This window comes from Tupaia chinensis, unplaced genomic scaffold (genome assembly GCF_000334495.1).
Source record: "Tupaia chinensis unplaced genomic scaffold, TupChi_1.0 Scaffold143636_1, whole genome shotgun sequence".
Lineage (NCBI taxonomy): Eukaryota > Metazoa > Chordata > Mammalia > Scandentia > Tupaiidae > Tupaia > Tupaia belangeri.
The window spans coordinates 781,479-793,929 of record NW_006203484.1 but is presented as its reverse complement, the minus strand read 5'-3'; the positions used below and the strand labels follow the sequence as shown (position 1 = coordinate 793,929).

At 48.0% G+C, this 12,451-nt stretch overlaps 1 protein-coding gene across 1 annotated transcript in view; it reads left to right on the top strand.

Annotated features, from left to right (window-relative positions):
* The window catches only part of SORBS1 (sorbin and SH3 domain containing 1), a 140,974-nt gene that overhangs the window by 119,453 nt on the left and 9,070 nt on the right, over positions 1–12,451 (top strand). Inside the window, 1 exon segment of the mRNA XM_027766694.1 lies at positions 11,113–11,171. Within this exon segment, the coding sequence (XP_027622495.1) occupies positions 11,113–11,171 (59 nt within the window).

Genomic DNA, 12,451 nt, shown 5'->3' with positions numbered 1-12,451 from the left:
TGGCTCCGTCACCCCCTCTTCTCCCCCCTCCTGTGGCTGGAGCAGTAACCAGCAGCTGTACAAATGGGGTACTTCAGAAGGGGCTCCTGCCTTTGGCCATCTTTGGTGACAGAGTCCCTGTTAGAGTCTTGACAGCCTAAGGGGGAACCAGACACCCCATTTGTGCAAGGTGCTCAGTTCTCATGTTTCATTCGTTGAATGAAGAGAAGATAAACAAATCACTGCGGGCGTTTATGATCTCCACTGGGGAGAGTGGGGGAGTAAGATGCACTCACACCTTCTACTAGAATAGAGTAGGCGTATTCTGTTATAATGTAGACAGCAAGAGTCACAGACCGTTTACTCTGGAAGTCCGAGCTGGGGAGAATGGCCAATTCCTGGCTTGGGTGGGTAAGGCGTCAGGTCTGTGGGCGAATAGAAGGATCAGACTTGGGAGAAGACTAAGACGAGACCTTGGAAGATTCTCACTGACACCTCTGATCTGCATCAGCACCGTCTAACTGTGTCACATCACTTTCCTCACAGTCATGGTGACCCTGTGACTCAGTCCCTGCTTTTCTTCCTCTCAGTCACCTGCCCCCAGCTCCCTGAAGATGTGTGAGCGCTTTCTATAAAATGGTTCGAGCTAAGCCAGCCCGCAGTGTAGTGGATCCCACATGACTGCATGGTTCGAGTCCCGGACTCGCTGGCTTGAGAAACCATGCCAGGCATGTGTGTATATGCCCAAACTCCAGGAAGGAGGGAGGAGATGGAAAAGGGACTGGTTGGTGTGACCATCTCCCATAGGACGTGGCTTCTCATTCTCTGTTTCTCTCCAGTGAGTGCATACACACTTTGGCAGAAATTAAAAGAAAGGAAGAAGGAAGGAATGGAGAGAGGGAGGAGAGAGAGAGAAGAGGAAGGGGAGAAGAGAGGGAAGGAAGAAGGAAAAAATTAGAGTGCTTATTCCTTCGTAGCCTCTCAGACAGGTTTCACTTTGGGCTGATTGCTGGTGTTTTTAAGTGTGTGTTTCTCTGAACAGATCAAGAGGATAAATGAAGTACAAGGGGGTCTCTGGAGAAATCAGGAAGGGGTGAGAAGAGCAGTGGGTTGAAAAACAGGGACCCAGGTTCTAGCCCAGCTCTGCTCTTTGCCTGCTGAGTGTCTAGATGAACCACTTCTCTTTCCTGGAAGTTTCCCCATACATAAATACAATACTTAGTTGAGAGAACTGCGGTTCATTTGAGTGTTGATCGTCTATGATTAGGTGAAAATCCTGTGTGAATTTCAATTGACATAGAACAAATACAACACTTTAGAAGGTGGATTATAGACCTGAAGTCCTTCGCAATTGAAAAATGAAAGGTTTTCTAATGTTTTTTGAGGGACAACTTACCTAGTTAGATAAAAACATACAAGCACCAAACAGTTCAGAACTATCAACCAAATTTTTGGATTTTATTCACCATAAGTTTAGCCAACAAGGTTTTTTCCTTTTCCTTCTCTCTTTTTCTTTTTTTTTTTTAATTTTGCTGTAGTGTATGTGCACTTGCCAGAGAGACAGAGAAAGAGAGAAAGTGAGAAATCACTCCCCATGAGGGATGCCCATGCCACAATCCTTTCTCCTCCATTCTCCTTTTGGGGTTTGGGGCACACATGCACACACCCTGAGTGTTTTTCAAGCCACTGCATCTGGGACTTGAACTGTGCGGTCGGCCACGTGAGATCCAGCTGCCTTGGGATCTCCATGCCTTAGGATCTCCTGGCTCCCAGCAAGGTTGAGAATAGTCCATCGAGAAAGTGAAGTGGAAGATCACTTTGGAAATCTCCATCTTCAGGATCATCAAAGCTAGGCCGTTTCCCAAGATAGAAGCACTGTTTGCTAACTGGCCTCTGCCTTGGTTTTTAAGTCTCAGCCATTCAGAGTGCCTCAGAAATTTTGAATTTGGAAAAATCTTTAAAGATCATCTATGCTAGTGACTCATAATTTTTCCTGGATCACAGAATCTTTGAGAATCTGAGGTCAGCTGAGGACCTCAGGCCAGTGGTTTGGGGAAAGGGTGGCACACACAGTTGTCCTCACACCTCAGTCGATCTGTGAGTTCTTTGGAACCTCATCGACCACTCCAGCTCAGGGGGTCTTCAGTATTTATGATGCGATGAGAAAACTGAGATATGGGAAAAGTGACAAAACTAATGATTCAGTTTGGTTCCTAAAGGACAGGAAGCCAGACGAACAATCAGATCTGAGGATGTGACGGATCGAGATCTACGGGAAAGCCAAGTGTTCTCCAAGCATCTCCAAGACGCACAAAAACAAACCACAGCCCTGGAGAAAGGAGAGGGAAGAGGCTACTCAGCTGAGGATGGAAAGATGTGCTTTGTGACCTCACAGGGAACGTCCCTCACCACGTGGAAGCTAGGTTGGTTCCCAGAGAGATGAGAACAAAGGCACAGGCTTGGAGGATGGAGTCAGAAATAGAAGGGAACGCGTGTGATCCAACTTACAAGAACAAGAAGGAAACTGAAAATACTGAGATCCTCAAGTATAAATGGGAAACATCTTCCTTTGACTCACTCAGAAGGGAAATCTCTAAGTAAATACAGAGGGTGTTCAGTTTACGGGATGGAATGAGACATTGGCTCCTATGCTTTTTTATTTTATTTATTTATTTATTTTAAAAAGAGTTACTTATTTCAGTCCCTTTGTTGTTGTTGTTATTTTAATTTGACCAGAGAGAGACAGAAAGAGAGAAAGGGAAAGCGAGAAAGCAAACTATCAGATCCAGGACTCAAACCACAGTCAATCCTGTGGGAGTGCAGCACCTTAACTATCATGTTACCTGCCGGCCCCTATTTATTTGTATTTTAAGAGCAGTTTTTATAGGGCACATGTGCTCACTGGAGAAACAGAGAGACAGATAGAAAGTGAGAAATCCCCCCCTGGGGGGTGAGCATACATGGACATGCGCCTGGCATGAGTTTCAAGCTGCTGGCCAGGACTCCGGCCATGGTCAGCCATGGAGGAGTCCACCTGCTGGCTCGGCTCTAATTCTAACAAAATAACCAGCAGGGATTCTCTAAGCACTTAAGATAGAGAACTAAGACCCAAAGCCAAAGTGTCCATCTCTGGAAAGGTGTCAGGAGAGAGAACAACCTCGGTAGGAGCCCAAGTGCCAGCTCACAGGTACTGGGTAAGTTAGGGTGACGACCTGAGCAGCACGTCCCTCCAGCCATCCTGACGGCGCCCTCTGGCAGAGCACAAGTCTGGAAGATCAAGTTGTAGTGGGATGCATACAACTTGGAATGTGTTTGAATCCTGGCTCTTCAGATTTCCCACTCAGCCATGCCGGCCTTCGTTTTTCGTTTGTGAGCGAGGTTACTAGTGACTACCTCCTTGAGTGATGAGAATGAAACAAGCTACAGTGGAGACAAGCCTGGCACCAGGCATGTAGTCAAGACCCAATAAATAACTACTGTGTAATGTTGAGGTAGCAAGGGAGAGAAATGCGTATTTCATCCTTTCCCTCTCACTGAAGGAGGGAGAGAAAAAGGTAAAAGTAGAAGATAAGAGAATCATTTTACTTTGGGTTCCATAAATCCAGAATTTAGAACATTTAGAATTTGCAGTCCTAAATTAGTGCTTCTCCTTTTTCTGTTCTGCCTTGTGGGCGAAGGCACAGCTACTCTTGGGAAGTTTTGGGGTTCTTTGTATTTTAATACATCTGCCATTACTTCCCCTCCCATTTTATGAAAGAAATAGAAGACTATATTGTAGGCTCTATGGGCGAGGCTGAGCATTGGCTCAACATTTCACTAGTGTTGTGATCAGATGCAAATTACCACAAAGTTCATGCATTTTCTATTGAATAATTTGCAATATTAAGTCTAGGTGATATGCAGTTGAACTAACTGTAATTGGTTTTATATTTAACCTGAGATCTTCTCAGGAATCTCAGTAGGAAAATTCCTTGGCGGGCCAGCCCTATAGTACTTAAGGAAATTGGTGGCTTGAATCCTGAACCGAGCTTCTTGAAAAACTTGAATGAGCACGTGCCTGCCTAAAATTCCAACAGGATGGAAACATGGAGGAAAAGGGATTGTGACATGACTACACACCATTGGAGAATGCTTTTTTTTTTCTCTCTCTCTCAGAAAAAAAGAATAATTTTTTAAAAAGATAATGAGTGGAGTCAGAGGCTGTTTTGAGCGTACCTGAGTGTGCATGCCTAAAATCCCACCAGGATGGAAACACAGGGAAGAAGGGATTGTGGTACGACCACACACCACTCGGGAGTGCTCTCTCTCTCTCTTGCTCTCTCAGGGAAAAAAGAAAACGAAAATGATTTTAAAAAGAAGAAAGAAAGAAGTGGACTCAGAGGCTACTTTGAGGGTACTTGAGATTTCCTGGAACCGAAACTCAGGAGCTGAGTCTTTCAGGCCTTCACTGACCCTGGCAGAGTTTGCCAAGGTGTTCCAGGAGCCTCCTCACTCGCCCTCTCACAAGTGAGCTCTTTCTGTACCTGGACCCGGACTGTGATCAGAACACCTCCACCCAGACTTCGAGACAGTGAGTGGAGTGTGCCTCCATTAAGCCAGTCAGCCCCCCACCCCACCCCACCCCCGGTCCTAGTTCTCAGTTCACGGGATGGACACATGCCAATCATAGAGTATAGAGCCAAAGGTATGTTTATGTAAATCTCGTCCAGTATTCTTACTTACTTTAGAACTCGAAGTCCAACAAAGTTAGTATTTGCTCAAAAGATAATCAGTGTCAGAGACTGGACTAGAACCCATATTTTCTAACTGTCACGCTGAAGGCCAGTGTAGGTTGCCAGAAAGGTGAGGTGGAGTCAGAGAAGAGAGGGGACACAAGTTGACGAGAGGAATGTTGCCTCTGAGAGGCCCGGATGGACTAGGAGAGAAGAGTGGTACCTGGTATTTCTGGCGGGATTCGGGCCTGCGGTGGTCGAGTTTCTCTGTCCTGACCGCATCTCCAGGACTTCTGTGTTCTTTAGCCTGTGCACAATCTGTTGGGCTTCAAGGCCTTGGCAAACACCCAGAGCTGGAAGCAGATGCTTCATAACTCCAGTAGCACCAGTGTTTGGAGGATCCAGAGAGATTAACAACTCCAAGGACCGAAGATCAGGTTTCTGAGGGACTTCTGTGAACTGGAGCTAGGATGACAACGGAGCAAGGACACACAGGCAGTGTGGATCACGGGGGGACATTGGAACGTGTGCTCCAGGCCAGAAGGGACGACTTGTGTGCAAATATGGAAGAGAGCAGTTTCTGGATCATCAGCTGTCGCCTGCCTGCTTCTGGCAGAGGAGGGCAGAAGGGCACGTGTGTGTGTGCATGCACACAAGGCTGGTCCTTGCTTTTGTAAACATGTGAAAAACCAGGATGTACCTTCCGACTCCAAAATGTACTTAGCATGAGATAATACTCTTCATCTTACCTGGATGAGGTCCTCATTAGGACTCATCTCTACTCTCAGGCTTAAATGAGAGCAGACTCTGAGGACCTGAGGGGTGTTCAGAGTGGCACTGTCCAGTTGAAACAAAATTAAATTGTTTTAGTAGCAGGCCAGCACCTTGACCTACTAGTTAAGACAGCTAGATTCAACATGGCAGACCCTGTGGTTCGAGTCCTAGACCCGGTGACTTGAGAAACACTCTGGGCACATGTGCGTGCCCAAAATCCCGACTGGAGAAATGGAGAAGGGATTGTGACGTGGGCATTCCCCTTGGTGGGTGCTTTCTTCCTTCCTCCCTTTCTTCCTGTCTCTGGGAAGTGCACGTGCCCTCTGGCAAAACTTAAAACAAACATTTTCTCAGTAGCCCATAGTAAAATGGGACAGGTAAACTTCATTTCAATAATATATTTTATTTGACACAAATATCCCAAAACACTAGTAAGGTATTTTATGTCCTTCATTTTGTACTAGGTTTTCGAAACCTGGTGCACATTTTCATGCTGAGCGGCAGCTTTCGCTTCTTACCGGCCACACGCCAAGTACTCGGTGCCCCTGTGTGGCTACTGGCCACCATCTCCACAGCACAGGTTTTGGGGAGAGCTGTAGGAAACTGCAAAGTGGTTAGAAAATAAGGCCAGGAAAAGGGGCCAGTGGATGGCATGGTAGTTAGGATGCTGGACTCCCACAGGTAGGACCGTAGTTCACGTCCCAGACCTGGCAGCTTCCTTTCTCATTTTCCCTTAGGTCCAGTAGCAGATTACAAAAAAATAGTAATAGTAATGATTAATAAAATTTAACAAATAATAAAAAGGAAAAATATATGCTTAGGGGGACGAAATCTGAGGGTAAGCAGCCTTGAAGATGTAGGACTGGTTCTTAGGATAGATACTGGTTTCCCTCTCCACTGAAGGCCCACCCCATGCCACCTCTCACCCCTGCCCAAAAAAAAAACTAGTTTACATTCAGCTAAACAAGTAATCTCATTGAAATCTAAGCAGGGAGGAGTGGACTCTTAGCTGATAAGATAAATGTTTATCATGCCGTCTTCCCGGTTTATTCAGCAAATGCCGCGGGAGGGCAGTGATGCTGACTTTGCACTCCCCAGCTGTTAAGGCTCTGTGACAATTTCCTGCTTTGGAAGTGGCCTGAGACCAAGGAAGGTACTAGCCCAGCAGTACCCCTTTCCGGAACCGTGGCTCCCCGATTAATGACCAGATGCTGTCTCTGACCACACATGGTACCTTTTCATAAGGGAATGTCTGAGCCCCTGGGGTAGAAGGTACTTGAGAAGTTACCATGCCTGTTTTCAGGAGAGGTGGGCATCGGGGGGTGTTCCGATAGTCCCAGCAACTCCACGGTGACCCTCAGCAGCATGGCGTGTGGTGATTAGACACTGAGGGGCTCAGTTGGCACACCAAGTGGCTAAACCACCTTGTACAAGTCTCCAGTCTTCTCTGAGCCTAAAAATCCACTCCCCTGCACTCGCTAAGACAAAGGGTTAGTACAAAAATCAGTGCAGGCCGGCTCTGTGGCACTGGGGCGACGTTCTGCTCACGAGAAGCTAAATCCCACATGGTGAACACAGTTCAAATCCCTGGCCCAGTCAGCTTGAAACTCACCAGACCTGCAAGCGACTGCCCGTAGCCAATGGGCTGGAGGCCTGTAGGATGGGGTCGCTATGTGACCAGATCCTTTGGAGGAGGATGCTTGCTCCTCATTTGTCTCTCGCACTCGTGAGCACATGCACATGCATGTGCACGTGTACATGCTCCATCATAAATGAACACGAATTTGTATTTAGAAAGTCAGATGCAGCCTAGCTGTCGTAGTGCACCCTGCAGTGCAAAGGTGCTGTGCTCCGTAGGCTAGGATCATGTAGGAGGCGCTGGTTCGATTCCCAGTCCAGGCTGGAAGACAGGTGGCGTGGTGATTTGCGTGCTGGACTCCCACATGACCAGCTACAATTTGAGTCCTGGACCTGGCAGCGTGCTTGCTCACTTTGCCTCTCTCTCTGTCTCTCTGGTCAAACTAAAAGAAATAATAATCGATAAAATAAAAATAGTCAGAGGACCAGCAGTTAGTGTAATGGCTATGTCGCTGGACTCCCACGTAGTCGACCGCGGTTCGTGTCCCGGACCCGGTGGCTGAAAACTCACGCCGGGCGTGTTTGCGTGCGTGCCCAAGATCCTGAGAGGAGAATGGAGGAGAAGGGATTGCAGCATGGCCATCCCCCCGCGAGCACACGCGCCCTATAGCAAAAACCTCTCCAAAAAAAAAAAAGTCAGATCAGGTAATCAACCTGTGTATGCTTATGAAATACCAGATTTTTACCATATTTCATTCACTACCTCTTCTTTTTTTTTTTAGAGTTATTTATTTAATTTTATTTACTGGCGAGCACACGCGCCCTATAGCAAAAACCTCTCCAAAAAAAAAGTCAGATCAGGTAATCAACCTGTGTATGCTTATGAAATACCAGATTTTTACCATATTTGATTCATTACCTCTTCTTTTTTTTAGAGTTATTTATTTAATTTTATTTAGTTATTGTTTTTTAATTTGCTACGGCACACACACTCAACAGAGAGAGAAATCAAGCTGCTGTGTCCGGGACTTGAACTGGGGTTGGCCATGTGGGAGTCCAGCATCTAAACCACCACACTACCTGCCGACCCCTCACTAAACTTCTTTTAAGCACCAAATTATTTGCTCGACAATCTGATCCAGTCCTTCCTTTGGGATTCAGTTGACCAGGGGACATTGGAGAGCTTTTATGTGTTGGGGAGACCCAACCAAGAGACCGTCCACATCCTGTCTCTGTAGTGCACCTGGCCACGGTCATTAGGCCACCAGCTGGTGTCAGGAATATTTTGTTTTTAATGAGAACTTTATTTTCACAAGGCATGACCTGCATGGGGTTGACACACTGTAGCCAACGAGTTGCAGTGTAGGGGGTCGAGGTCCTCGACCACCCTGCCCCCCAGGGTTGGTCTGTATACCAGTAGTGTCAGCACCCCAAGCAGAAATCAGTCTCAAGACACACTGGATATATTCTCACTGGAGTGAGAATCTCCATCGTAGGAGGACTCCAGTGACACCTAACACACACTGATGTTCGAGAACCATCTGCTTGGCAGCAGCGGCAGCAGCCTCCGCTCACTCAGCTGCTGTGGCGGCCAGCTCTGTCTCCCCAAAGCAGCCCCTTCTTTGTGGGCAGCTCTCACTTTTAGAAAGGTTTCCCTTCTGCCAAATCAAAATCTGCCTGCAGCTACCACGTACTCATGGTGCCCAGAAAGGGTTGCATCGTTCCAAAAGCCACCCAGAAGGGACTTGGGGCTGTCCATTTCTTTGCTTTGTTACCAGGAGCCTTGATTCAGAAGCTGGATGGGTGGTGAGTGGAGCAACTCAAGGTCAGCTCCCTGCCACCTGCAGAGGCCTGCAGGTCCCAAGATGGAGAAGGAGCAAGAAATGGCCCCTTCAGTTCTTTCCGTTTCAACCCCTGCCAGTGTCCACCGGGACTAGTCTGAGTGGTTATGGTTTAGAAGAGGTTTGGAAGAGCTCGAGGAGGTTTCCTGACAGGACAGGAATAGAACAGGAGGATGGGTACTTGGGATGGAACTGGTCAGGCGAAAGCGCGAGGGTGTTTACAGGGGAGAGTCAGAGGAGGCCTTGCAGTGAGATGGGACGCCAGCTCTTCCTCTGCCTCACCGTGTGACATTGGGAATGCATGGAACCCCTCTGAGTGTCACCTTTGGGTTTTTAAAGAAAACAGAACGATAAACTCCACCCTACCTGTCTCCAGGGTTTCTGTGGGCCTTGTTGAAAGAGGTGCCAGTGAGCACGCTTGCCAAGGTAGAAGACGGTGTGAGGACAGAAGGGGTCAAGGGGAATCGTAGAGGAAACCCGAAGACAATAGGCCACTAACTCGCGGGTAACCCGGTGCGGGAGAGGGACTGACACTCTCCAGACTTTTCTATGAAACAAGGTCATAAGAAAACGATTTCTAAGTAGTGCCCTTCCAGAAGGCCCTGGCATTGTAAGCCCTGCTGCAATTTTCACATACTCCTGGAGTGCCAAGGGTGGTCTTCCAATGTTTAGAGACACTTCCTAGAGCTTGGAATGGAAGTTCTGGCATGGGTTGGGGGATGATCCCAAACACTTCAATGAAGTGGGTGGCCCACGTACGAGGCCAACCTGCGTGGTCATGAGTGGCACCTGTTTCTGTGTTAGTACGGAATACCTGAGCTGCTGAGTGGTGAGTGGCAGTCTCACTTCGACATCTGTCAGAACACACTGTCCTGTTTCCAGAGCAAGCTGTGCCCTCTGAGCCCCTGACCTTACCTCTTGCCTCACCGGAGTGTCATGTGCAGACTTTGCCAGGGCACTGGTCTTGTCTGGAACTTCACATGTTGCCAAGGAATTTTTCAGAAGTGTTATTCTCTTATTCCAAGTACTGAAATATGGTTTTAGGCCAAAAGGGGCTCCCAGCCAACAAAACAACTAACCTTGGTTTGGCACAGTGGCCTCTCCCCTAGATGTCCGTTAGCCGAGAGTGAGGGGCCCAGCCTGCCTGGCTGCCGGAGGACAGCCCTCTGTGTGTCTCCTGCAGTCCGAGGACCCATGTCGCACATTGTCACCTCATTGCAGCCACGCTCCCAGTTTCCCATTTCCTCGCCTGGATGCTCGCTCCTAACCCTGTGCATTCGCATTCTCTCCTGTGCAACCCTCCGTGTTGCCACAGAGCCTCGGCGGCTGTAGGCCCCGAGGATCCGGCGTCATTCCGTGTGATGGTGTGGTATGTGTATTTGCTCACGCTTTTATTTTGACTCTTTTCCAATGTGACATCTGCTAAAATGTCTCCCTTATAATTTGCTTGGTGATCACAGCCTTCTCATCATTCATTGAGCGCAGGACCTGATCTCACAGAATCTGAAAAGAGCTATGTGGTAAGATGCCTGTTGAATAAGATGTAGCTTTTCTAAAGAGAATCCTGACTCCTCCCGTCTAGACTGGAATAATGTGTGGTTAACCCACAGAGCCAGTATTATAAGAATTCTATGGCTGTCGTAGAGAGCGAGGTTTTAGGCCACTCCCCTCCTTCTCCAAAAAAAGCAGAGGAATTTAGAGACAATGTGTACTCTGCCTCCATGTGGGATTAAATGAACGTATTAGTGCATGACTGGGGACACATACCTGCATTTCTATCCTGAGATTATTCCATTTGTAACAGTTGCCTACTAATTGCAGGCTTTTATGCTGCTACTTTTTTTTTTTTAATATTCATACTAAATCCCCAATTCTTCTGTATCTTACCTGTTTTTCCATGCTTACGCCTGGATCCTTCCTGCACTCCACTACTGGACTATCTATTTTTTTAACCTGGATCTTCAACTCTGTTTTTTCCCTGGACTTACGTGCTTCGTCTGGAATGTTACATCTCTTCCTCTCTTTCTTTTTTATTTTTTTGTCCCCATGTTGACTGTTTTATGGGGGTTTCTGGATATCTTGGGGCCACCTCACAGGAAGCGGTTTGCAATGAGATCATAAACATTGCCGAAAAGTCTGTTCACTACTGCAGCACTGTCTCTCATCCCCTTGACTTTCATCACAAGGTATCCCCTTCTGACAATAAATCATCTTTCATCATTTCTCAGCAACCTCAAGCCCAGCAGCGAAGAGTCACCCCAGACAGGAGTCAGCCCTCACAAGACTTGTAAGTATACTCGGCGAACTTCAATTCTCACGTTCATGATGGCCTTGGAGAGTGGGCCATTGGCTCACAGGGGAGACAGCTGTTTGGGTGGATGAGTGGGTCACTGCCCCCTTTTGTGAGGATTTCTAGTCCAGGTCCCATCTCCCTCACAGACAATGTGAAAACAGATGGTCCTGTACTCCAGGGAGAATACAGGTACAGAAGTGACTGTTCTGGGGGCAGGTCAGAGCCTGCCTGCTGCTGTCAGGGACAACAGGGAGGAAGGAGGTTCGTCATGACCGGAAATGAACGAACAGGGTTGCTTTGCTCATTCATTAAAAAAAACTTTACTGGACATCTCCTGTGTTTTATGCACAAATGAGAAAACTGTCCACAGGAAAGGAAGATTGGGACTACATGTTGAAAGATACAGTAGGTTTTAGAGCTGTAACAGGGAAGAGGACTTCCCAGCTGCAAGTGCAATGGCCTGGAGTGGGTGGTGTTTGGAGGACATGAAGAAAGCCTGCCTGGCCACAGTCTGTGGGTTATGGCAGAGACAGAGATGAAGGAAGAGACTGGATGGGACTAGACAGGAGAATCCAGGAGCCATTGAAGTGGGGCAGGAGAGAGCTGCTGAAGGTCTTTGGAGTGAGGACCATGTTGATCTTACTTGGTTTAAAGGAGATAACTGGCAACAGAGTGGAAGGTGGGTTTCAGAGATGAAAGACAGAGAGATTGATTAGAAGATGCTAACCCAACAAAGAAACAATGGGGGCCCAGCCTGGACACAGTGGGCGTTAGAACCATGGCAGTGTACAGGGCCACCCTCAGAGGTACCAGGCACAGAGGAACAGCCAGTGAAGGAGACGGGGGCAGCAGGAGATAGAGATATGTGTTGAGGGTGTTCGTGTTCCCAGAACAGAGCAGGCAGCATCTGGTCAGCAGCACACCTGCCTCAGAGAGCCCAAGGGTAGGAGACGAGAAGTGGCCGTCAGGTGTGCTCTTTAGCCCCTGGAAAATCTCTGGTGACCTCTGGTACAGCAATGTTAGTGAAGAGGTGGTGGCTACGTTGAAAGGGTTGATAACAGGCCAGCAGGTGGCGTGGTGGTTAAGGCACTGCATCCCACATGGCCAACTGCATAGTTCAAGTCCTGGACCTGGTGGCTTGAAAAACACGCTGGGCATGTGTGCATGCGCGCCCAAAATCCTGAGAGGAGGATGAAGGAGAAGGCATTGCAGTGTGGCCATCCCCCCCCCCCCCGGGGGGGGCCCCCCCTTCTCCCTCCCTGTGGCCCTCTCCC